This window comes from Trachypithecus francoisi, unplaced genomic scaffold (genome assembly GCF_009764315.1).
Source record: "Trachypithecus francoisi isolate TF-2019V2 unplaced genomic scaffold, Tfra_2.0 Lachesis_group11, whole genome shotgun sequence".
In the NCBI taxonomy this organism is placed as follows: domain Eukaryota; kingdom Metazoa; phylum Chordata; class Mammalia; order Primates; family Cercopithecidae; genus Trachypithecus; species Trachypithecus francoisi.
This window is the reverse complement of record NW_022681456.1, coordinates 21,243,389-21,270,057: the sequence shown is the minus strand read 5'-3', so window position 1 is coordinate 21,270,057 and position 26,669 is coordinate 21,243,389. Positions and strand designations below refer to the sequence as shown.

Here is a 26,669-nt window from a genome sequence, read left to right as displayed (position 1 = left end):
CGAGACCATCCTGGCTAACACGGTGAAACCCCACCTCTACTAAAAATACAAAAAAAAAAAAAAAATTAGCCGGGCGTGGTGGCATGCGCCTGTAGTCCCAGCTACTTGGGAGCCTGAGGCAGGAGAATCACTTGAACCTGGGAGGTAGAGGTTGCAGGGAGCTGAGATCACACCACTGCACTCCAGCCTGGGCAACAGAGCGAGACTCCATCTCAAAAAAAAGAAGAAAAATTTGAAACATGTCATTTTAGAAAAGTGATCACATATGAAATATGAACTTCAGTGAATTCTCACAAAGTAAACACTCCTCTGTAACCAGCACCTAGATCATGTAGTAGAACATACGTCCTCTTCCAGTCCCTCCCTCCCCTCCATTCAAGGGTAATCACAGTCCTGATTTCTAGCACTGTAGCCTTATTTTGCCTGGTTTTGTATTCTTTGTGAATGGAGTCAGACAAGTCTGCGTTCTTTTATGTCTGGCTTCTTTTAGTTAGTTATATTTTAGTCATTATATTTGTGGCATCCATCCATGTTGTGTGTAGCAGCAGATCATTCATTTTCACTGTATGAATGTGTGCCATATTTGTCCATTGTACTGTTGAATGGACTTTAGGATTATTTCCAGATTTGGGGAATTAAGAAAAGGGCTGTGGTGAATACTCTTGTGAATGTCTTTTGATGAGCTCATTTATCTTACGTGTATAGGATTAGAATTGCTGGTTCATGGAGGTCTTCATCTGTCTGGCTTTAGTGGGTACTGCTACCAGTTTTTCAAAGTGGTTGTATGAATTTATGAACTCCCACTAGCAGTGTTTGGGGATTCTGGTTACTTCACATCCACACCAGCTCTTGCTATTGTCTTTTAAAAAAAATCTTCGTTATCCTGTTAGTTTGTAGGTGGTATTGCAATGTGGTTTTAGTTTGCATTACCCTTAAAACGTACTGATGTAGGTTTTTTTTTTTTTTTTTTGAGACGGAGTCTCGCTCTGTCGCCCAGGCTGGAGTGCAGTGGCCGGATCTCAGCTCACTGCAAGCTCCGCCTCCCGGGTTCCCGCCATTCTCCTGCCTCAGCCTCCAAGTAGCTGGGACTACAGGCGCCCGCCACCTCGCCCGGCTAGTTTTTTGTATTTTTTTAGTAGAGACAGGGTTTCACCGTGTTAGCCAGGATGGTCTCGATCTCCTGACCTCGTGATCCGCCCGTCTCGGCCTCCCAAAGTGCTGGGATTACAGGCTTGAGCCACCGCGCCCGGCCTGATGTACGTTTTAAATGTCTATGGGCCAGTTAGATTTCCTGTTTTGTGAAGTACCTATTAAGTCTTTTGCCCATTTTTTTTTCACTGAATTGTGTCTTTCTTATAGATATATAGGAATTCTTTATATTTTCGGATATGAGTCATTTGTCAGCTGTAGGTATTAAAAAGATCTTCTCTCTCTTTGTGGTTTGCTTGTGTGTTGTGAGCTTTGGATTTTTACTGTCAGGTTAGTGGAATGGTACAATTGCTACCTGAAAAATGGGGGATCTGAACTGCTTTTGATCAGTGGTGGGGGTGGTTCCTCCACTGGTGAGGGTGAATTTTGATACTGGTAAGGTGGACCTTATTGGGTCTCTGTCAAGAGTCTGCCACCTCTCAAAGAATTTGAGGGCTGATCTTGTTCTTTTTTGGTTTTCAGGTCGTGGATTCACAGATAAAGTAGATCGACTAAAACTGGCAGAAATTGTGAAGCAGGTGATAGAAGAGCAAACCACGTCCCATGAATCCCAATAATGACAGCTTCAAACTTTGTGTTTTTTTAATAATTTGAAAAATTATTCTTAAATGTATAAAGTAATTTTATGTAAATTAATAAATCATAATTTCATTTCCACATTGATTAAAGTTGCTGTATAGATTTAGGGTGCAGGACTTAATAATAGTATAGTTATTGTTTGTTTTTAAGGAAAGCTCACGTCTAGAGATACACTATTACTTTAGGACTGTGTAGTTGTATATTTGTAAGATGACAGATGATGCTGTCAAGCAATATTATTTGTAATAAAATACACAAAAATCACTTGCCAGCAGTAGATAAAGGACCGACTATACTGACCTTTCTGATTAGTAAACAGTTGAATTAAGGACTCTGGATTCTGGTTTCAATTGCCCTGTGTATTTATTTTCCACACCATTGCTAGATGAGCTCTACTGCCAAGACATTTTTGTGGCTCAGTCATTGCAGACTGCCTGCTGGAACTCACAGGAAGCACACTTGAGCTTGGGGAGCCAACTCCCATGATGGAAGAAGAGGGAGCTGAGCCCTCATTTCTCCTGCACCTAATTCCCTAGAGAAAAGCAGGATCATTTCCTTTTTGTCATATTTTTTAAAAGGTACTGGTGTGTTTCTTAAATCTAACAGGGTTTTCTTTTGGATTTATTCTTTTTTTTTTTTTTTTTGAGACAGAGTCTCGCTGTTGTCGTGGAGGCTGGAGTGCAGTGGCACTGTGTCCGCTCACTGCAACCTCCGTCTCCCAGGTTCCAGCAATTTTCTCTCAGCCTCCTGAGTAGGTGGGATTACAGGTGCCCACCACCATGCCTGGCTAATTTTTTGTATTTTTAGTAGAGACAGGGTTTCATCACGTTGGTCAGGCTGGTCTTGAACTCCTGGCCTCAGGTGATCTGTCTGCCTTGGCCTCCCAAAGTGCTGGGATTACAGGCATGAGGCACTGTGCCCAGCCTTGGGTTTATTCTTTGTTTGTTTTGGGATGGAGTCTTGCTCTTGTCACCCAGGGTGGAGTGCAATGGCACAATCTCGGCTCACTGCAACCTCTGTCTCCCAGGTTCAAGTGATTCTCTTGCCTCAGCCTCCCAAGTAGCTGGGATTACAGGCGCCCGCCACCATGCCCGGCTAATTTTTGTATTTTTAGTAGAGAAGGTTTCGCCATGTTGGCCAGGCTGGTCTCGAACTCCTGACCATCTGCCTCAGCCTCTCAAAGTGCTGGGGTTACAGGCGTGAGCCACCAAGCCTGGCCTATTCTTCATATGTTGAACCGGAGCTTCCCTTTCCCCTTCCAGGAGGTCCTGCTTTGTCCTTTCCCCTTCCCTGCAGCCTTCACCAGCTCCATCACTCCTTACTTCCGTTCCCTGTTCCTCTGGTCCTGTTTTTGGAATAATTTGTCTGAGAAATGTACATATAATTGAAGTGGGACTATTGGATTATCATGTAAGATGATCCAGTTTTGGTTTTTTTTTTCATAAGGCTGCCTTGTTTCTCTGTAATATGTCTGCCTGGGTTTTGTGTTGGCATTCTCTGGGCTTTGTTTGTTTATCTTGTTTATTACCCTTCATTTTCAGGAAGCACGATTTTGGCCCAGAGAGCAGCTGTTTGAAGGAAAAATAAGGCTAGGTCCTTTTTCAGTTTTCTGTTGTGCGTATGGGTTTCCATAACAAATCAGTTTTCGTGTGTGTGTGTGTGTGTGTGTGTGTGTGTGTGAGAAGCAGTTTTTGGTAGATACTTACTTTGGTACATAGAAAAGCTGGCAGGTAGGCTCCACCTCCCAGACCAGAGGGAGAGGATAGTCATCTGTTATTCAGTTTTTTCTCATCGCATTCTCTTCGATCAGAATTGATCTTACCAGCAATTTATTTTCTAACTCCTCCACTGTGCTGAGTAATTCCTCCACCCTGAGTCTTCAGGATGACATTCGGTTAGTATGCCTTGTATGTGTGTGACTGCCTGTGGGAATAGATGATAAAAACACAAAGTGTCTTAAGAATTACCTTGGCCGGGCGCGGTGGCTCAAGCCTGTAATCCCAGCACTTTGGGAGGCCGAGACGGGCAGATCACGAGGTCAGGAGATCAAGACCATCCTGGCTAAGAGTGAAACCCCGTCTCTACTAAAAAATACAAAAAAACAAGCCGGGCGAGCTGGCGGGCGCCTGTAGTCCCAGCTACTCGGGAGGCTGAGGCAGGAGGATGGCGTAAACCCGGGAGGCGGAGCTTGCAGTGAGCTGAGATCCGGCCACTGCACTCCAGCCCGGGCGACAGAGCGAGACTCCGTCTCAAAAAATAAATAAAATAAATAAATAAAATAAAAAAAAAAAAAAAAAAAGAATTACCTTACTACATTGGTTCCTTTTTATTTTTTTTGAGATGGAGTCTCGCTCTGTCGCCCAGGCTGGAGTGCAGTGGCGCAATGTCACCTCACTGCAAGCTCCGCCTTCTGGGTTCACGCCATTCTCCTGCCTCAGTCTCCCGAGTAGCTGGGGCTACAGGTGCCTGCCACCACACCCAGCTAATTTCTCTTTGTATTTTTAGTGGAGACGGATTTTCACTGTGTTAGCCAGGATGGTCTTGATTTCCTGACCTCGTGATCTACCCGCCTGGGCCTCCCAAAGTGCTGGGATTACAGGCATCAGCCACTGTGCCCGGCCTACATTGGTTCCTTTTTATTTTTTTTGAGATGGAGTCTCGCTCTGTCGCCCAGGCTGGAGTGCAGTGGCGCAATGTCACCTCACTGCAAGCTCCGCCTTCTGGGTTCACGCCATTCTCCTGCCTCAGTCTCCCGAGTAGCTGGGGCTACAGGTGCCTGCCACCACACCCAGCTAATTTCTCTTTGTATTTTTAGTGGAGACGGATTTTCACTGTGTTAGCCAGGATGGTCTTGATTTCCTGACCTCGTGATCTACCCGCCTGGGCCTCCCAAAGTGCTGGGATTACAGGCATCAGCCACTGTGCCCGGCCTACATTGGTTCCTTTTTATCTTGGAGAATTTGTAATTAAAAGATTTTTTGAGGTAAAGTTCACTAATCTTAGGTGACTGGTAACGTATAAATGGATTTCCTTTAAGGAGAATTGAATATGTCTCCCCACCTCCCCACCCCCCACCACCAAGACAGAGTCTCGCTCTGTCACCCAGGCTGGAGTGCAGTGGCTTGATCATGGCTCACTGCAACCTCCACCTCCCGGGTTCAAGCGATTCTGCTGCCTCAGCCTTCCGAGTAGCTGGGACTACAGGCAGGCACCACCACACCCAGCTAATTTTTGAGTTTTTAGTAGAGACGGGGTTTCACCATATTGGCCAGGCTGGTCTCGAACTCCTGACCTTGTGATCTGCGCCCCCCGCCCCCCCGCCGGCCTCCCAACCTCGTGATCCGCCCACCTCAGCCTCCCAAAGTGCTGGGATTACAGGCATGAGCCACCGCGCCCGACCTGAATACTTTTCATGATGGCAAAATCTAACAGGCAACAGAAAAAAACCCAACGTTTTTTAATTTACTGACCAGAAAACTTGGCTGAGAGTTGAATTAAGTGCCTGTTGTGTTTTTCAAGGAAATGCAAATCTTACAGATCGCTTCTTACAGTTAGGAAAACTGCACTTGTTTGTGTAATATTAGAACAACTGTAGTTTTCCTGTCTTAGGGCAGAGGTTCAGTATTCCATGGGGAGAAAAAAACAGTAGTAATTACCTTTGTTACTCTTCTTTTTCTTTAGAAGAATCTTCTAGCATATCCAGTATATCCGCAACTTCTTAAAATTGTGACTTGGGTGTCTTCTAAAAAGGCTCAGGATTATTTTTTTTTCCTTCAGTGTATGCTGAATTTTAGGTGCGATGGAAAAGGTATCCAAAGTGATCCTTCCTTTGACTCTGAGCATCTGTTGCCCCTGTTTCAGTTACTTCAAGCTGAATTCATGTGACCCTTAATATAAGTGCTGTGTCCAGACACATCCAAATGAGCACCAAGCTGGAAGTTTGTGAACACTCTGGAGGATGTCCCAGCTGTTGTAACACAACAGCATGCCTTGAAAAAAAAACAGTAGCTCCTAAGGGACTCAGCATGGCTTGGTCTTTGAAGTGGAGTTTTGTTTGTGTATTCCTAGTCCAGCAGTAAATTCTGTTTTAACGTAACCGTCAGGTTTGCTACTCGAAATATGCACGTAACTGGAAGTGAAACGGTATCTTTCTCATATTTTTTGGCCTAACACCTACACCTGTGGAAACAACACTGTAAAAACAATTCTTATAAAGCAGCAGGTTATGCTCTCCTGTTTGCCTACATGATTTATTAACCTTCTGCTTATTAAAGCCATTACTGGTCAATCAAATACTTTTAGACTTTACCACAGTTATAAAAGTCGGCTTGATGTAGTAAAAAACATTTGTATCTCTCTAATGTATGAACATAGGAGAATGCCAGTCTGTATTGTTGTCTGAAACATAGATAAGGCTCAGCATGGTGGCTCATGCATGTAATCCCAGCACTTTGGGAAGCCGAGGTGGGCGGATCACCTTAGGTCAGGAGTTCAAGACCAGCCTGGCCAACATGGCGAAACGCCGTCTCTACTAAAAATACAAAAATTAGCCAGGTGTGGTGGCACATGCCTGTAATCCCAGCTGCTTGAGAGGCGGAGGCAGGAGAATTGCTTGAACCCGGGAGGCAGAGGTTGCAGTGAGTGGAGATCGCCCCACTGCACTCCAGCCTGGGTGACAGAGCGAGACTCCGTCTCACAAATAAATAAATAAAAATTTAAAAAGATGTGATCCTGCTATGTTGCCCAGGTTAGACTCAAGTTCCTGGGCTCAAGCAATCCTCTTGCCTCAGCCTTCTAAGTAGCTGGGACTACAGGAGCAAACCACTGTGCCTGGCAGGAATTACTCTTTAAAAAGAGTTTATGTTGCTTGTATTCATTTGAGAAAAAAAGAGTTGAAGAAATGGTAATTGTTGGTCAAAGAAGCTAAAAGATTTAAATCAGGTCTTGTGTGTGGGTATGTGTGTGTGCATGTATTTATTGAAGAAAATATGTTTCAATTTGAGAATCAGAAAATTGGATACTTCATTTTAATTGTTTATTTAAAGTAGAATGTTCTTCCATTCTTGAATCTTCTTTTATCCCACCAAATGGCTTAACCTAATTTGCCCTGCCTATTTTGGTTAAGACACAGGGAAACACCCTAAAATCTGTGATAATTTTCAAAATATAATTTTAAGAAGCTTTGTGCTTACATAAATCACAAGAAGTACAGCTGGAAATCATTTCACTTTTCTTGCTGTAAATTTTTTTAGTGGGTTTGTGACAGTATAAATTTTCTTGCTAGATGCTAATGATACATTGTATTATCTGTATTAGGAATTAAGGAATAATGAATAAATTGATCTGTTCTCATGCTGTTACCTAAGATATTATGGTACCATTACATTCCTTTCTGTAGTCATATCTCATATTTGAAAGGTCTCATGTTGTAAATATTTGACTTGCTGTAAAATTATGCAAGATAAAAAATGTAGAGCTTTATTTTTCTTCATCTAGAATGCACAGAATAACTGCATAAGGAATGGGTGCATAGGGCTTCTTTTCCTTTTAAATTTGTACTGCTAAATACACCCAGGAAACTGACATGAAAACCAAATTCAAGGACTTCCACAGACATTTCAGGTCGATTTTATTTCCAAACCGAAGAAATCTTTTAAAAGTTCTTCTGTAGCCCAGTTTTCTTTTCTTGATGAAATGTTAACTAGACATCTGGTTAGTCAGCTTTTATTTTGACCCCACAGTATTTTTTGAGACAGGGTCTCACTCTGTTGCCCAAGTTGGAGTACAATGGCATGATCTCGGCTTACTGCAGCCTACGCCTCCTGGGTTCAAGCAATTCTCCTGCCTTAGCTTCCTGAGTAGCTGAGATTACAGGCCCGCTCCACCATGCCCTGCTACTTTTTGCATTTTTAGTAGAGACGGGGTTTCACCATGCTGGCCAGGCTGGTCTTGAACTCCCGACCTCAGGTGATCCAGCTGCCTCAGCCTCCCAAAATGCTGGGATTACAGGGGTGAGCCACTGTGCTCGGACCCCACAGTTTTTATATTAGGGCAGTTGGAGGAACTGAACTTTGATCCTGATCCTTTATATACCCCCATGGTGAAATTGAGCCCATTTTACTTAACATGTAATATATCTGTGCTTTAGGAAAACTTGATAGAGAAGATTATATGCAGATATAAAATATCTAAACTCATTTGTTACGAACCAGTGATAATGAGGGAAAACTTGGACATACACATACGGATTTTCTTGAATTAAAGAAAAAAAAACCCAGACACTGACAAAGGAGAGTTGAACTGAGAAGCAGTACCCTGAAAACTGCAGAAATGAGGGAAAGAGGCAGTGGGCCACAAAGAACTTTGTCCTTTTCAGAGCTCCCCAGAGAAGCCCTGTCCCCTTCCCCCCAACCTCCTGCCGGAATGTTGGGTTTCAAAGAATGAGCAGATTAACGGATATCAAGTTGTGTGGCCTGAGCTGAGGATAAAGAATAATTTGCCTGAGTTACAGTACTGGCTGGATCATTACAGGCCTTCTGCTTGGAATATCTCTCCATGAAAGTAAAAGGAATATAACTAAGGAAGATTACAGTTGTTGCCGTTGGAAGGAAGACATACTAAAGAAACTGCCGAAGGCCAGGGGAGAAGCAGGAAGAGAAACACAGCTTGAAGTTATCTATAAGACTCAGAATTGGGCAAGACTGCCAGTAAGGGAGCCAGTGCAGATCTGAGACTAACACCTGAGTCTCCAAAGGTTTGTGTGCGAGAGGGAGCTCTGCTGATGGACATAGGCCCAGAATCATTAACTGATTTATTTGGGCCATGTCAGTGGTGGCATTATTAAAAGACTCTGCCAACATCCTGCTTTATCTGTGGAAAAGCCAAGTGGCCTTGGAAGAGGTTAAGATAAAGTTCCAAACTTGGGCTCCACAGAAGTGGAACTTGAGACTGGGGCTAGTACCCGGACCTTCATGTATCAGGTTAGAGATTTTGATGCTTTTGGTGATTTTTGTGCCAAGCATGTACTGTCACCTGGGATCAACCTATTACTCTTTCTATGAAATAATTATTCCAAAGAGGCTGACAGTCCAGGGAGGAGATAGCCCAGTGGAAGGACTGTCCTACTTGCTATTTATGCAAGGCCAGAAGCAGCTGGTTCACCTGAAGGTGAAGAGAAACCATTTTGTGAATAACTTTCCAGTCTACAGTTACCACAATGGCATCCTGGGGCAAGAATCGCCTTTCATCTCACATGACTGCCACTATGAAGGCTACATAGAAGGAGTGTCAGGTTCTTTTGTTTCTGTCAACACCTGTGCAGGTCTCAGGGGCATCCTGATTAAGGAGGAAAAATCTTACAGCATTGAGCCCGTGGACTCTTCAAGACGGTTTGAACATGTGTTATACACCATGGCACATGAAGCACGAGTCTCCTGTGGTGTCACTTCCGGAGACAGCCATGTGGTGTCCACTAGCTGGCAACAAGGGAGCAGGAAGCCTCATGATCTACAGGCGCTGTCCTACTTGTGGTCACACACCAAGTACGTGGAGATGTTTGTCGTGGTCAACAACCAGCGGTTCCAGATGTGGGGCAGTAACATCAATGAGACGGTCCAGAGAGTAGTGGATGTCATTGCTCTGGCCGACAGCTTCACTAGGGGAATAAACACAGAGGTGGTGCTGGCCGGAATGGAGATTTGGACCGAGGGGGACCTAATAGATGTCGCAGTGGACTTGCAAATCACACTCAGGAATTTCAATCGCTGGAGACAAGCGATGCTCTTCCGTCGTGCGAAGCACGATGTTGCCCACATGATCGTCGGGCATCATCCTGGACAGAATGTGGGCCAGGCCTTTCTCAGTGGTGCCTGCTCAAGCGGTTTTGCGGCAGCTGTTGAATCCTTCCATCATGAAGATGTGCTGTTGTTTGCAGCCCTGATGGTCCATGAGCTCGGGCACAACCTGGGTATTCAGCATGACCACTCAGCCTGCTTTTGCAAAGAGAAGCACTTTTGCCTCATGCATGAAAATATCACAAAAGAAAGTGGCTTCAGCAACTGCAGCTCTGACTACTTCCACCAGTTCCTTCGAGAACACAAAGGGGCCTGCCTATTTAACAAGCCATGGCCCAGGGGCCGCAAGCGTAGGGATTCTGCCTGTGGAAATGGCGTGGTGGAGGACACGGAGCAGTGTGACTGTGGTTCTGCCTGTCATCTCGACCCATGCTGTGATCCCACATGTACTCTGAAGGAGCATGCTGAGTGCAGCCATGGCCTCTGCTGTCTGGACTGCACTTTCAGAAGGAAGGGGTTTTTATGCCGTCCTACTCAGGATGAGTGTGACCTCCCAGAATATTGTGACGGTAGCTCTGCAGAATGCCCTGCAGACAGCTACAAGCAAGATGGCACGTTGTGTGATAGAATTCACTATTGCTCTGAGGGTCAGTGTAAGAACCCTGATAACCAATGTGTGAATATATATGGGTACCCTGCAAGATCTGCCCCGGAAGACTGTTACATTTCAATGAATACCAGAGGAGACCGGTTTGGAAACTGTGGCCGTCCCGCTGAGGATCAGCAAACATATGTTACATGTTCAGATGATAATGTATTTTGTGGGAAACTTGTATGTACAGGTGTTCAATCCTTACCACGAGTCAAAGCTCAACATACGGTGATCCAGGTCCCTCATGACAATGACTGGTGCTGGAGCATGGATGCCGATAACATTACTGATATCCCTGATGATGGAGATGTGCACGTCGGCACTTCTTGTGCCCCAAACAAAGTCTGCACGGATTACTCCTGCGTTCATCACTCCATACTCCTGTATGACTGCAGACCAGAGGAATTGTGTCATGGGAAAGGAGTTTGCAACAATTTAAGGCACTGCCATTGTGAGCCTGGTTTTGCTCCTCCTGACTGCAAAAATCCAGGAAATGGAGGCAGTGTGGACAGTGGCCCCCCGGGAATGCAAATTACCAACAACAGTGAAAGTGGTAGTGAAAGTATTGCTCGTGTTCAACATCAGAGACAAGACGTAGACTATAAACTGGTAGTGTTGCTAGTCCCTTTGTTTCTTGTATTATTATTGTGCACTCTACTTACAATATCCTACCTCTGCTCTGAAGTTCAGACAGCAGTGGCTGAAGTAGAGGAGTCATCAACGGAGACAACACTGGAATCAGAGTTGACTTCAGCAGATCTGGTCCCAATAGCAGAAGAAATCCTACCACCAGATGAGGAGGCTCCACCACCAGGAGAGGAAGCTCCACAACCAGGAGAGGAAACTGTACCACCAGGAGAGGAAACTGTACCACTAGGAGAGGAAACTGTACCATCAGGAGAGGAAACTATACCACCAGGAGAGGCCCCACCAGCAGCAGAGGCCCCACCAGCAGCAGAGGCCCCACCAGCAGAAGCTGCCCCACCACCAGAGGCTGCCCCACCACCAGAGGCTGCCCCAGCACCTGAGGCTGCGCCAGCACCAGAGGCTGCTGCCCCACCACAGGCGCCGCCACCAGAGGCCCCACCAGCACAGTAGGCCCCTCCACCAGAGGCCCAGAAAGAGCCAACACCAAAAGAGGAAGCAGGTAAAAGACAGGGAAGGCTAAAAGAGAAGAGCGAAGGATGAAGCCAAATATCTCAAACATGTCAGGCATTGAGTGGAAATAAGAAGCTCATAGAACCAAATGTGAAGTGAGAATTGGTGTCTACAGAGGCTGTGACTGGACTATGTAATCTGTAGAAACATACTAATGTACGAAGAGGGATTTCCCGACTTACAGTATTCATTGTAAACTCATTATATTTTCATACATAAAATCATATATAAAATATTCTTTATTTCTGTTTTTTCATGTTTCATGAAATAATTTTAGCTCTTCTCATGGGTCACTGCTATCAATGTCTTGTTTCAGTTGGGCCAGTTTCTGAGTCACCCAAATTGCTTTTCAGGGCATATAAACTTTCATTCACATGATCTGACATAATGTTTTATCAATTATCCATGCCTGCATTGCTGTGACTGGGTTATTCATCCCAGTCACAACATAATAGTGACCCATTATGTTACAAATGTTATTATAATGATTGAATGTTCTAATAAGCCCTGTCTGCTTCTATTCAATAAATATAGGTGATTTTAAATAAATAAAAAGTTTTTTTCCACATGAATCATCACTCCAGACTCCAAGCAGCCTAGTGCTTGGGATCCTTTATTTTGGGGCTCTATGAAAGGAGCTAAACCTGATCCAGGGATATCTCACACACTCTGTCTGGGTGTATGGAGGGAGGGAAGGCAACCTAGGCAGTATGTAAAGTAAGTTGTAAAGTGTAAAGTGCTGAGTTCACATTTGAAGTATTTATTTATTCATTTTTTTTTGTCTTAATGATTCTACTGAAGTTCCTTTTTCCTTTATTGACAATTCATAGGAACATCTCGAATTACAAGTAACAGAACTTTTTTTTTTTCCCTTTGAGACAGATTCCCACTCTGTTGCCCAGTCTGCAGTGCAGTGGCGCGATCTTGGCTCACTGCAAGCTCCACCTCCCGGTTCACGCCATTCTCCTGCCTCCGCCTCCCGAGTAGCTGGGACTACAGGTGCCTGCCACCATGCCCGGCTAATTTCTTTTTGTATTTTTAGTAGAGGTGGGGTTTCACTGTGTTAGCCAGGATGGTCTTGATCTCCTGACCTTGTGATCCGCCCACCTCAGCCTCCCAAAGCGCTGGGATTACAGGCATGAGCCACTGCGCCTGGCCAGTAACAGAACTTTCAGTGTGGTAGTCATTTCTCTGTGAAGTAAGGATATAGTAAGTATAACAGTAACATTCTCCATTCTGTGCCAGGCCCTGTGCTAAACACCTTACATTCACTGTCTTCATTTAATCCTCCAAACTGCCCTGTGAAACCTCCAACTTGTACATGAGGAAACAAGAGACTGAAGAGTTTGCTCTAGTGCTAGCCAGTAAGTGGTGGGACCTGCATCCCTCCCCAGGAATGAGTGAATCTATTGCCTCATGAGCCTTTTCCTTCGGTTAAAAAAAAAAAAAAAAAAAAAAAGGCCGGGCACAGTGGCTCACACCTCTAATCCCAGCACTTTTTAGGAGGCCAAGACGGGCAGATCACCTGAGGTCAAGAGTTCAAGACCAGCCTGGCCAACATGGTGAAACCCCCTCTCTACTAAAAATACAAAAATTAGTCAGGCATGGTGGCAGGTGCCTGTAATCCCAGATGAGGCAAGAGAATCGCTTGAACCCAGGAGGCCAGCGTTGCAGTGAGCAGAGATTGCGCCATCACACTCCAGCCTGGGGTACAAGAGCAAGACTTTGTCTAAAAAAAAAAAAAGGAAGACATGTCCTTAACTTCCCAGAACATGACTTTTATCTTCAGTGACTCTAATGAAACCAAAGCCGTACAAATAAATGTCGATCCTATCATGAACCTATGGCATTGTGTAGTCATTACGGACTAAAGTGTCTTTTCCCCTACTACATCCTGACAGATGGCTGGCAATAAGGTTGGCATCTTATTTAGCTCTGAGGGTCCGGCTCATGGTAGGTGCTCAATAAGTGTTGGCCAAGTCAATGACTTAACCAGAGCCAACCTCAGAATATGGGGGATTGCTAGTCTCTAGGCATGGCACTTGCAAAATCTTTCTCAGGTACAATAGAGCTACAGACTGAGCAAATGTTCTGTCTCAGGGAAGGTCCTGAGCATCAGTCCCCAAGCATACACTTGCCGAGCCTCTCTTCTAACTGCCTACTCTATGCGCGATAACAGAGCAAACCAAAGGATAACACCTGCTGTCTGCTTTCAAGAAGCTTGTTAGTTACTCTAAGTGGAATAAAAACTTCAAAGCAAAATCCGAAACAAAGTCTTCAGTTGTGGATACATGATACAAGGAAAACAGGAAAACCAGGTCACAGGTTCTCAGGTCTGATTCTGATAATCAAATCCAGGATGAATTTTATGCCAAAAGATCAAAATTCACAGTGAGAGACCATGATATCAGGCTGGGCGTGGGAACTCACGCCTGTAATCTATAGTGCACTTTGGAAGGCCAAGGTGAGAGGATGGCTTGAATCCAGGACTTTGAGACCTGTCTGAGCAACATAAAAAAATTTACCAAAAAAATTAAAAAAAATTAGCTGGGCATGCTGGTGTGCACCTGTAGGCCCAGCTACTTCAGAGGCTGAGGCGAGAAGCTCCCTTGAGCCTAGGAGTTAGAGGCTGTAGCAGACCACAATCGCACCACTACACTCCAGCCTGGGCAACAGAGTGAGATTCTGGTTCAAAATAAAAAAGCAAGAACCCATGCTATCAGTCGGTAGGCACTTGAGAGTTTTGAGGACGAAAGTGAAACTGTGTAACTAAAGGTCTCCAAATGTAAACTTGTATTAGAGGCTTCTGCAAAAGATGTGAAGATGTCTGCTGAAAAGCACCTGTACAGAGAACTGGGGAGTTACAGAAGGGGTAACCCTCATGGTGGGCATGCTGATGGTGACTGTAATAAAAGAATGAGCATCACATATTTAAAGCATCAAGGATAAGGGAATCATGACATAAATCATGATTTATACATAGGATGATTATTCTTGGCTGATTTAATAGAACTCTTTAAGGACCAAAAGGCAAGTAGATAATTGGGAATCAACACATAAGGCCAACAGGATTTCACAGCATTGGACAAAGAAGTTAAGAAATTTGGCAAAGAAGGAGTTTTTTTGTAATAGACTTTTAGGATTTTAGTTGCTTATCTTTGTGACTGATTTGAGCTTCAGGGTTACAAGACCATGTTGAAGATGAGAAACCGAGATAAGAACAAGTGTTTGGTTTTTATTCTTTCGAGACAGGGTCTAGTTCTGTTGCCCAGGCTGGAGTGCAGTGGCATGATCATGACTCACTGCAGCCTCAAACTCCTGGGCTCAAGCAATCCTCCTGCTGGAGTTTCTCAAACAGCTAGGACTACAGGCACATGCCACCATGCCTGGGCAATTTTTTTTTTTTTTGACACGGAGTCTTGCTCTGTCGCCCGGGCTGGAGTGCAGTGGCCGGATCTCAGCTCACTGCAAGCTCCGCCTCCCGGGTTTACGCCATTCTCCTGCCTCAGCCTCCCGAGTAGCTGGGACTACAGGCGCCCGCCACCTCGCCCGGCTAGTTTTTTGTAATTTTTAGTAGAGACGGGGTTTCACCGTGTTAGCCAGGATGGTCTCGATCTCCTGACCTCGTGATCCGCCCGTCTCGGCCTCCCAAAGTGCTGGGATTACAGGCTTGAGCCACCGCGCCCGGCCTTTTTTTTTTTGAGGCGGAGTCTCGCTCTGTCGCCCGCCCGGACTGGAGTGCAGTGGCCGGATCTCAGCTCACTGCAAGCTCCGCCTCCCGGGTTCACGCCATTCTCCTGCCTCAGCCTCCCGAGTAGCTGGGACTACAGGCGCCCGCCACCTTGCCCGGCTAGTTTTTTTGTATTTTTAGTAGAGACGGGGTTTCACTGTGTTAGCCAGGATGGTCTCCATCTCCTGACCTCATGATCCGCCCGTCTCAGCCTCCCAAAGTGCTGGGATTACAGGCTTGAGCCACCGCGCCCGGCCAACCTGGGCAATTTTTTTAAAAAATTCTTCTTAGGGCCGGGCACGGTGGTTTATGCCTGTAATCCCAGCACTTTGGGAGGCCGAGGCAGGTGGATCACTTGAGGTCAGGAGTTCTAGACCAGTCTGGCCAACATGGTGAAACCCTGTCTCTATCAAAAATATAAAGAATTAGCCAGGTATGGTGGTGCATGCCTGTAATCCTAGCTACTCAGGAGGCTGAGGCAGGAGAATCACTTGAACCCGGGAGGCAAAAGTTGCAATGAGCCGAAATCATGCCACTGCACTCCAGTCTGGGTGACAGAACGAGACTCCATCTCAAAAAAAAAAAAAAATTCTTAGACATGCAGATCTCAGTATGTAACACAGGCTGGTCTCAAACTCCTGGCCTCAAGTGATCCTCCTATCTTGGCCTCCCAAAGTGCTGGGATTACAGGTATAAGCCACCGTGCCTTGCCCAAAACAGGTATTTGAATAGATGTTCTCAGACGATGTTAGGAAATTGGATATATTTATAAACTCTCACATGAATTGTTACTTTTTCATATTTTTCGTAGAGACGAGATTTCACCATGTTGGCCAGGCTGGTCTTGAACTCCTGTGCTCAAGCGATCTGCCTGCCTCGGCCTCCCAAAGTGCTGGGATTACAGGTGTGAACTACCACGCCCAGCCACAAGATCTGTGTTTTAGAAAAGTAATTGTGGAGCTGGGAGGGGATTTTGTAAAACCCAGAGAGCCAGAGGCAGGGGAAGAGTTAGGAGGATGATGACCATTCAAGTGAGAGAAGGCAAAGGTGGAGGCAGTGGGAATGGAGAGAAGTGAACTGATTTTTAAGATATTCTGGAGAAAGTTAAGAAACTTTCCATCCAGTATGTTCTTCTCCACTGCCTTTTTTTTTTTTTGAGCAGGTTCTCTAAAAAAGCCTGTTGCCTAGGCAGGGGTGCAGTGGTGCAATCCTAAACCTGAGAGAGATATGAGTGAAGGAACAGAGGCTCAGGTGTAGCACCAAGGGCCCACCTGAGGCTGGAGCTCAGAAACTAGCTTGTGCAGCCAGTTTGCACGGCTGAGTAATTTGGTCAGCAGTGCTGGAAAGCCTAAACATGCAGGCATAGAAAACCTGTGCCTGGGTAGATTTAGGATGGAGAACTGGCCAACTGGCCACCGCAGAAGGTCAAAAGGAGAGGGATGGCTGTCTGTCCAGCCCTTTGTCCTTCCTCCTGGCTGGCATGAGAATGTGATAACAGGGGGTGAGGCAGCCAAGACGGACCACGAGGTGAGAGTGGAAATGAAAAGTCACAGCAGAGCAACATTCTAGAAAGAGCTGGAGTCCCTGATACCACAGAGTCGCATCACACAGTGCCCCAGACCACATACCTGGGCTTTTATGTGCAAGAGAAGGAAACTTCCAGCTTGTTTTTTTTGAGGGTTTCTACTGCTTGAAGCCAAAACGACTCTAATAAAAGCTGAACTGAGTAGAAAAGAAGTAAAACCAGGAAGGGGCTAGTAAAGAGAAGACCAGAGACCAGAAGGCTGACTCTTACCCTGTTGGTCCAGAAGCAGGTTTAGAGGGAGTGGGGTAGAACAGAGGAAGGCTGTAATCAAAGGGGGAATTTCAGCATTGTAGATTTCAGAAGTAGCACAGTTCCCAAGGAAAAGTGGTTAAATTCTTTGTTTTTCATTTTTGTTGTTGTTATTTTGAGACAAAGTCTCGCTTTGTTGCCCAGGCTGAAGGGCAGTGGCACAATCTCGGCTCTCTACAACCTCTGCCTCCCGGGTTCAAGTGATTCTCTTGCCTCAGCCTCCTGAGTAGCTGGGATTATAGACGTGCACCACCATGCCCAGCTGATTTTTGTGTTTTTAGTAGAGATGGGATTTTACCATGTTGGCCAGACTGGTCTTGAACTCCTGACCTCAAGCAATCCACCCGCCTCAGCCTCCCAAAGTGCTGGGATTACAGGCGTGAGCCACCATGCCTGACCTTGTTTTTTTGAGATGGACTCTCACTCTGTTGCCTAGGCTGGAGTGCAGTGGCACGATCTCTGCTCACTGCAACCTCCGCCTCCTGGGTTCAAGCGATTCTCTTGTCTCAGCCTCCTGAGTAGCCAGGATTACAGGTGTGCGTCACCACGTCTGGCTAATTTTTTTTGTATTTTCAGTGGAGACAGGGTTTCACCATGTTGGTCACGCTGGTCTCGACCTCTGGCTAATTTCGCGTATTTTTAGTAGAGATGGGGTTTTACCATGTTAGCCAGGATGGTCTCAATCTCCTGATCTTGTGATCTGCCCACCTTGGTCTCCCAAAGTGCTGGGATTATAGGTGTGAGCCACTGCGCCTGGCTTTTTTTTGGTTTTGTTTTGTTTAGACAGGGTCTTGCTCTGTTGCCCAGGCTGGAGTGCAGTGGTGTGATCATGGCTCACTGCAGCCTCAGCCACCTGGACTCATGTGATCCTCCCACCTCAGCCTCCCGAGTAGCTAGAACTACAGGTGCGTGTGATTGTGCCCAGATAATTTTTTTTTTTGAGACGGAGTTTCACGTTTGTTGCCCAGGCTGGAGTGCAATGGCACGATCTTGGCTCACTGCAACTTCCGTCTCCCAGGTTCAAGTGATTCTTCTGCCTCAGCCTCCTGAGTAGCTGTGATTACAGGCACGTGCCACCATGCCTGGCTAATTTTTTTATATTTTTAGTAGAGACAGGGTTTCACCATGTTGGCCAGGATGGTCTTGAACTCCTGACCTCAAGTGATCCATCTGCCTCGGCCTCCCAAAGTGCTGGGATTACAGGCGTGAGCCACTGAGCCTGGCTGTGCCCGGATAATTTTTAAATTTCTGCAGATTCGGGGTCTCATTATGTTGCTAAGGCTAGTCTTGAACTCCTGGGCTCAAATGACCCTCCCACCTCGGCCTCCCAAAGTGCTGGGATTACAGGCCTGTGTCACTGTGCCCTACCTAGGTGATTAGAATTTAATCAGGGAGGGAGGAGACACTGAGGTCAGTTGTGGGTGTGATTCGAAGTGCCTGTTGGAGATGGGTTAGAGATGTCTGGCTGGCCCCTCTGAACTCCAGGATGGAGGCCTAGTTCAAGACCAACCTGTCCAACATGGTGAAATCCTGTTTCTACTAAAAATACACACACACACACACACACACACACACACAAATTAGCGAGGCATGGTGGCGTATGCCTATAATCCCAGCTACTCGGGAGGCTGAGAGGCACAGGAATCGCTGGAACCCGGGAGGTGGAGTTTGCAGTGAACCGAGATCCCGCTACTGCACTCCACATTCCAGCCTGGGTGATAGAGTGGGACTCTGTCTCAAAAACAAACAAAAAAACCCCAATAAAAGTAATAGTACAACAATCAAAAATACAAATAAAAAATACAGTTTAACAACTATTTACACAGTATTTACCCTGTACTAGGTATTATAAGTAATTTAGAGATTACTTAACTCATACCCATTTACCCTAAGAATATTGCGCTGGCAGCGAGCTACTCTTTTTCTTCTTTCTTTCTCTTTCTCTGTCCTTCCTTCCTTCTTTCCTGCCTTTTTTCCTTCTTCCCTTCCTCCCTTTCTCTCTTTCTCTCTCTCTTTCTTGACAGAGTCTTGCTCTATTACCCAGGCTGGAGCACAGTGGTGCAATCTCGGCTCACTGTAACCTCCACCTCCCAGGTTGAAGCAATTCTCCTGCCTCAGCCTCCTGAGTAGCTGGGACTGCAGGTGTGCACCACCATGCCCGGCTAACTTTTTTATTTTTTTAGTAGCTGGGATTTAACCATGTTGCCCAGGCTGGTCTTGAACTCCTAACCTCAAGTGATCCTCCTGTCTCAGCTTCCCAAAGTGCTGGGATTACAGGTGAGAACCACTGCGCCCAGCCTGTTTTCACATCTATGTGTTTCTATAGTCATAAACTCCTTAAGACAAGGAGTATCTTAGTCATCTTGGTATACATCCCATGAGACTTAGTACAGTTTTTTGTGTTTGTTTTTTTTTCTCCCCGAGATGGAGTCTTGCTCTGTTGCCCAGGCTGGAGTGAAGTGGCACCATCTCAGCTCACTGCAACCGCCACCTCCCGGGTTCAAGCAATTCTCCTGCTTCAGCCTCCCAAGTAGCTGGGATTACAGGCACCCACTACCATGCCCGGCTAATTTTTTTTTTTTTTTGAGACGGAGTCTTGCTCTGCCGCCCAGGCTGGAGTGCAGTGGCCGGCTCTCAGCTCACTGCAAGCTCCGCCTCCCGGGTTCACGCCATTCTCCTGTCTCAGCCTCCCGAGTAGCTGGGACTACAGGCGCCCGCCTCGTCGCCCGGCTAGTTTTTTGTATTTTTTAGTAGAGACGGGGTTTCACCGTATTAGCCAGGATAGTCTCGATCTCCTGACCTCATGATCCGCCCGTCTCGGCCTCCCAAAGTGCTGGGATTACAGGCTTGAGCCACCGCGCCCGGCCGTAATTTTTGTATTTTTAGTAGAGACGGGGTTTCGCCATGTTGGCCAGGCTGGTCTCCTGACCTTGCGATCCGCCCGTCTTGGCTTCCCAAAGTGCTGGGGTTACAGGTGTGAACCACCGCGCCCGGCCTTTAGTACAATTTTTAGACACATAGCAGGTGCTCCATATGAGTTGGAAGGATGCATAAATTGGAGATATCAGAAAATAGGGAAAAGCTGGGGACCGGTTTAGTCCTTGGGAGCCACAAAGAGCCACAAAGAGCTGAAACATTCCCAACCTGCCCAACTCTGGCTAACAGCTGTCTGTTACTGACATCTACCATAAAGATATGTCTTCTTGCTGACACTCAGAATGGGATTAGCATGATAACGCAGATTTGCTACCTAAACGATGCTCTCATAAATATGCACACACAGTGTGTGTTGTCATACATTAAGAAGATGGTTTGTTTGGTAAAGAGATAAAGAGTGTTGTCTCTGGATTCAGTGGCTCTGCCACTTACTACGTGTGAAATCCTGAGCCGTTACTCTTTTTTTTTTTTTTTTTTGAGAAGTCAGGAAGGAAACATTTTTTTAATTTTTTTTTTTATTATACTTTAAGTTCTAGGGTACATGTGCATGACGTTTATATCATGTATAACTCCCCAATGCAATCCCTCCCTCCTCCCCCCTCCCCATGATAGGCCCCAGTGTGTGATGTTCCCCTTCCCGAGTCCAAGTGATCTCATTGTTCAGTTCCCACCTATGAGTGAGAACATGCGGTGTTTGGTTTTCTCTTCTTGTGATAGTTTGCTAAGAATGATGGTTTCCAGCTGCATCCATGTCCCTACAAAGGACGCAAACTCATCCTTTTTTATGGCTGCATAGTATTCCATGGTGTATATGTGCCACATTTTCTTAATCCAGTCTGTCACAGATGGACATTTGGGTTGATTCCAAGTCTTTGCTATTGTGAATAGTGCCGCAATAAACATACGTGTGCATGTGTCTTTGTAGTAGAGTAATTTATAATCCTTTGGGTATATACCCAGTAGTGGGATGGCTGGGTCATATGGTACATCTAGTTCTAGATCCTTGAGGAATCGCCATGCTGTTTTCCATAATGGTTGAACTAGTTTACAATCCCACCAACAGTGTAAAAGTGTTCCTATTTCTCCACATCCTCTCCAACACCTGTTGTTTCCTGACTTCTTAATGATTGCCATTCTAACTGGTGTGAGATGGTATCTCATTGTGGTTTTGATTTGCATTTCTCTGATGGCCAGTGATGATGAGCATTTTTTCATGTGTCTGTATGGATGTCTTCTTTTGAGAAATGTCTGTTCATATCCTTTCCCCACTTTTTGATGGGGTTGTTTGTTTTTTTCTTGTATATTTGTTTGAGTTCTTTGTAGATTCTGGATATTAGCCCTTTGTCAGATGAATAGGTTGCAAAAATTTTCTCCCATTCTGTAGGTTGCCTGTTCACTCTGATGGTAGTTTCTTTAGCTGTGCAAAAGCTCTTTAGTTTAATTAGATCCCATGTGTCAATTTTTGCTTTTGCTGCCGTTGCTTTTGGTGTTTTAGACATGAAGTCCTTGCCCATGCCTATGTCCTGAATGGTACTACCTAGGTTTTCTTCTAGGGTTTTTATGGTATTAGGTCTAACATTTAAGTCTCTAATCCATCTTGAATTAATTTTCGTATAAGGGGTAAGGAAAGGATCCAGTTTCAGCTTTCTACTTATGGCTAGCCAATTTTCCCAGCACCATTTATTAAATAGGGAATCCTTTCCCCATTTCTTGTTTCTCTCAGGTTTGTCAAAGATCAGATGGCTGTAGATGTGTGGTAGAAAAGAGAGAGGAATCAAATAGACGCAATAAAAAATGATAAAGGGGATATCACCACCGACCCCACAGAAATACAAACAACCATCAGAGAATACTATAAATGCCTCTACGCAAATCAACTAGAAAATCTAGAAGAAATGGATAATTTCCTGGACACTTACACTCTCCCAAGACTAAACCAGGAAGAAGTTGAATCCCTGAATAGACCAATAGCAGGCTCTGAAATTGAGACAACAATTAATAGCCTACCCACCAAAAAAAGTCCAGGACCAGATGGATTCACAGCCGAATTCTACCAGAGGTACAAGGAGGAGCTGGTACCATTCCTTCTGAAACTATTCCAATCAACAGAAAAAGAGGGAATCCTTCCTAACTCTTTTTATGAGGCCAACATCATCCTGATACCAAAGCCTGGCAGAGACACAACAAAAAAAGAGAATTTTAGATCAATATCCCTGATGAACATCGATGCAAAAATCCTCAATAAAATACTGGCAAACCGGATTCAGCAGCACATCAAAAAGCTTATCCACCATGATCAAGTGGGCTTCATCCCTGGGATGCAAGGCTGGTTCAACATTCGCAAATCAATAAACGTAATCCAGCATATAAACAGAACCAAAGACAAGAACCACATGATTATCTCAATAGATGCAGAAAAGGCTTTTGACAAAATTCAACAGCCCTTTATGCTAAAAACGCTCAATAAATTCGGTATTGATGGAACATACCTCAAAATAATAAGAGCTATTTATGACAAACCCACAGCTAATATCATACTGAATGGGCAAAAACTGGAAAAATTCCCTTTGAAAACTGGCACAAGACAGGGATGCCCTCTCTCACCACTCCTATTCAACATAGTGTTGGAAGTTCTGGCTAGGGCAATCAGGCAAGAGAAAGAAATCAAGGGTATCCAGTTAGGAAAAGAAGAAGTCAAATTGTCCCTGTTTGCAGATGACATGATTGTATATTTAGAAAACCCCATTGTCTCAGCCCAAAATCTCCTTAAGCTGATAAGCAACTTCAGCAAAGTCTCAGGATACAAAATTAATGTGCAAAAATCACAAGCATTCTTATACACCAGTAACAGACAAGCAGAGAGCCAAATCAGGAATGAACTTCCATTCACAATTGCTTCAAAGAGAATAAAATACCTAGGAATCCAGCTTACAAGGGATGTAAAGGACCTCTTCAAGGAGAACTACAAACCACTGCTCAGTGAAATCAAAGAGGACACAAACAAATGGGAGAACATACCATGCTCATGGATAGGAAGAATCAATATCGTGAAAATGGCCATACTGCCCAAGGTTATTTATAGATTCAATGCCATCCCCATCAAGCTACTAATGACTTTCTTCACAGAATTGGAAAAAACGGCTTTAAAGTTCATATGGAACCAAAAAAGAGCCCGCATTGCCAAGACAATCCTAAGTCAAAAGGACAAAGCTGGAGGCGTCACGCTACCTGACTTCAAACTATACTACAAGGCTACAGTAACCAAAACAGCATGGTACTGGTACCACAACAGAGATATAGACCAATGGAACAGAACAGAGTCCTCAGAAATAATACCACACATCTACAGCCGTTACTCTTTCTCTAAGCCTCAGGTTACTCCTCTGTAAAACAGGGACAATTATAGGGAGACATTTAAAACACATTTCAATTATCCGGTGGATTTAGAGTTTACAAGTTGACATTAAGAACAGAAAAGCACTTAAACAGCTCCTTTCACTGACCATCAGAAAGCCTTCCAAGGTTGCCAAGGAGCTTTGCAAACCATGGGAAAATCATGCCTTAAGCCATTTCAGTCTGGTAGCACATGTAATAGTAAGGATAACGATGATAATATCCAACGTTTATCGATGGCTTCTATATCACTCACTGTGCTAAGTGTTCAACACACTTTACCTCATTTAATCCTCACTACAACCTTTGAGGAGACGAATAGTGTTGTTATCCTTGTTTTAGAGATGAGGAGGGTGACTGCAGAGGGAGATAAGTGGTTTGCCCAGGGTTACACAGCTAGACATAAACGACAAGCAAGAGTGGCATCCTCACTTTTAATTCCAGGGACGCGTTACTCTTCTAGTAGGAGTGGGATGAAGGTGTGGGGAAGGGAGGCAGTTGGTTGTGAGACATTCTATGACAGCAGTATTGTTACAGTTTCTACTTAACAACTACGGCAATAAGCAAATAACAAAGGAAAAGACCCAGAATTAGATTGGGAAAAAATGTTCAAGAACATTTAGGCTTTTAAAATAGTCTTAAGTCTTATAAACCCACCACACTCACCTGTTTAATAAACCTACACAGTTCCCTATAACAAGTACTGTCCTTCGTAATGTGCAGGTAATACTGTGAATATTTACTGTGAATGGATTTTCCTTATACTTCTGCACTGTCCTTCCTCTTCTGTCTTTTGATCAAGTGAAGGTTGCTCAAGTTGACAGATGTTTTTCTGCGACTGTGAAATAGGCTGCTGCACGTTCTTCCCCATGGGGCTAGAACCCTTTATCTTGGTATCATGAGTTGTGTTGTTTATTGCTAACTCTGGATCTTAGGGGCTGATCCCTATCATCCCATCAAGGATTTTCTAAGACCTAATAGTACTCTCTTGGTGTAAGACTGGAAGTTAAACTAATATCGACTGTAATGAGAATAATGGGCTCAGTAGCTACCAACTATGAAGCACTTACTAGAGACCGGATCCTGTGCCAAGTGCTTTCCATGCATTGTCTCCTTGAATTCTCTCAATGATGCCATGTTGGCTGGGTGCAGTGGCTCATGCCTTTAGTCCCAGCACTTTGGAAGACTGAGGTGGGTGGAACACTTGAGGGCAGGAGTTCGAGATCAGCCTGGCCAACATGGCAAAAGCCCATGTCTACTAAAAATACAAAATTTACTTTGACTGTTGGCGCCTGTAATCCCAGCCACTTGGGAGGCTGAGGAGAAGAATCACTTGAATCTGGGAGGCAGAGGTTGCAGTGAGCCAAGATCACTCCACTGCACTCCAGCTTGGGGGACAGAGCAAGACTCTGTCTCCAAAAAAATAAAAAAAAAAAGGCCATGTATTTTACAGTTAAGGAAACAGGCACAGATATGTCACTTGCCTGCAGCTAGAGAGCTAATAGGTGTCAGAGTTAGGGTTCAAACCTAGGCAGCCTGACTCCATAGCCTGGGCAGCTAACTACATTTTTATTTTCCTCACCACAGATTTTAAAATAAGGACTCATGAACCTTCTCTTTGATAATTTTTTGATTTTCTGTTGGCCTTAGCTGTATGCGGGAGGTCTTATAAAAATGAGTTGTGAGGCCAGGCATGGTGGCTCCTGCCTGTAATCCCAACTCTTTGGGAGGCGAAGGCAGGAGGATGGCTTAAAGCCAGGTGTTTAAGACCAGCCTGGGCAACATGGCGAGACCCTGTGTCTTAAAAAATTTTTTTAGGCCAGACACAGTGACTCAGGCGTGTAATCCCAGCACTTTGGGAGGCCGAGGCAGGCGGATCACCTGAGGTCAGGAGTTCAAGACCAACCTGGCCAACATGGTGAAACCTCATCTCTACTAAAAATACAAAAAAATTAGGCCAGGCGCGGTGGCTCACGCCTGTAATCCCAGCACTTTGGGAGGCCGAGGTGGGCGAATCACGAGGTCAGGAGATCAAGACCATCCTGGCTAACACGGTGAAACCCCGTCTCTACTAAAAATGCAAAAAATTAGCTGGGCATGGTGGCGGGCACCTGTAGTCCCAGCTACTTGGGAGGCTGAGTCAGGAGAATGGCGGGAACCCGGGAGGCGGAGCTTGCAGTGAGCCGAGATCCCTCCACTGCACTCCAGACTGGGCGACTGAGCAAGACTCTGTCTAAAAAAAAAAAAAAAAAAAAAAAAAAATTAGCTGGGCATGGTGGCAGGTGCCTGTAATCCCAGCTACTCAGGAAGCTGAGGTGGGAAAATCACTTTAACCCGGGAGGCGGAGGTGGCAGTGAGCTGAGATCATGCCACTGCACTCCAGCCTGGGTGACAAGAGTGAAACTTGGTTTCCAAAAAAAAAAAAAAAGTTTTAAAAGATCAAAAAGAAAAAAAAAAAGGTTGTGCTTACAAACTTGTAGTGTCACACCCAGGAAACTTGGTCTTTGGGTAAAGAATTTACAGTTCTTCAGGACATATGAAAAGCAGAAGGAAGTTCAATTTTGTTGTTCTTGGGGGCAGAAAAGGACAGATGACCACTTAATAGAGTATGTTGGCTCCTTTTCACATGCATGCTTAGTTATCACAGCCTTAGCAGATGCCTCCTTGGAGAAGTAGAGGTATGTTCTCAACTCTGTAGTTGATTCCTGTGAAGGACCTTGATCATAATGGATTTGTCTTTTTCTGAGTTCATCCTCAGAAGAGAACAATAAAACCAAAGGACTAGAAGGAAACACAAGCCAGGTTTCTTTAAAGTTATGGGTCCATACAATGCAAACATTTTCAATAAAAGCTGTTTCTTCTATGTTCTTTGCAGTTAGCTTCAGGCTTTTGTTTAGTGCATTTAGATGGTGAGTTGAAGTAGAAACCATGTGAATTTTGTTCCCTACTCTCAACCTAGTTCATAGCACAGTGCCTGGCACATACTGAATGCTCAGAAAATATGTGAACAGACGAAGGTGCATTTCTAATACCAAGATTTTAGGCTGGACGCATTGGCTCACACCTGTAATCCCAGCAGTTTGGAAAGCTGAGGTGGGTGGATCATGAGGTCAGGAGTTTCCGACCAGCCTGATCAACCCCTATTCCTACTAAAAATACAAAAATTAGCTGGGTGTGGTGGCACACATCTGTAATCCCAGCTACTCAGGGAGCTGAGGGAAGAGAATTGCTTGAACCCGGGAGGCGCAGGTTGCAGTGAGCCAAGATTGTGCCATTGCAATCCAGCCTGGGTGACAGAACGAGACTCCATCTCAAAAAAAAAAAAAAAAAAAGGTTTTAAAGAAAAGACCAATATGTTAACTGGGAAATCTGAACCATTCAGTG

General features: G+C 45.0%; 2 protein-coding genes across 11 annotated transcripts in view; both read left to right on the top strand.

The window, feature by feature from the left end:
• The window catches only part of MAPKAPK5 (MAPK activated protein kinase 5), a 58,145-nt gene extending 55,871 nt beyond the window's left edge, over positions 1-2,274 (top strand). For 4 of the 9 annotated variants that reach the window (XR_004439572.1, XR_004439571.1, XR_004439570.1 and 1 more), the window contains one exon: positions 1,672-1,776. Coding sequence is in view for 4 of the 9 variants with exons in the window: in XM_033220563.1 (XP_033076454.1) it covers positions 1,672-1,727; positions 2,218-2,274 (113 nt within the window). In the remaining 5 variants the exon portion in view is untranslated. Of the gene's footprint in view, positions 1-1,671; positions 2,120-2,217 lie in introns of those variants that run through there. The other 5 variants (XM_033220560.1, XM_033220559.1, XM_033220563.1 and 2 more) reach the window with 4 other exon arrangements.
• Positions 2,275-2,840: 566 nt separating this feature from the next.
• On the top strand, positions 2,841-12,296 carry LOC117089387 (disintegrin and metalloproteinase domain-containing protein 1-like). Of its 2 annotated transcripts, none has more exons than XM_033220556.1 (2): positions 2,841-3,682; positions 7,937-12,294. In XM_033220556.1, the coding sequence occupies exon 2, from the start codon at positions 8,611-8,613 to the stop codon at positions 11,329-11,331; it is 2,721 nt and encodes a 906-aa protein (XP_033076447.1). In that variant the 5' UTR covers positions 2,841-3,682; positions 7,937-8,610; the 3' UTR covers positions 11,332-12,294. The 2 variants fall into 2 exon arrangements, with proteins under 2 accessions (XP_033076447.1, XP_033076448.1); XM_033220557.1 differs by lacking the exon at positions 2,841-3,682 and having other exon boundaries at positions 5,066-11,089; positions 11,153-12,296.
• Positions 12,297-26,669: the final 14,373 nt, after the last annotated feature.

Coding starts and splice junctions, on each gene's coding strand:
- LOC117089387 (XM_033220556.1), top strand. CDS start 8,611: ATGTCAGTGGTGGCATTATTAAAAGACTCTGCCAACATCCTGCTTTAT.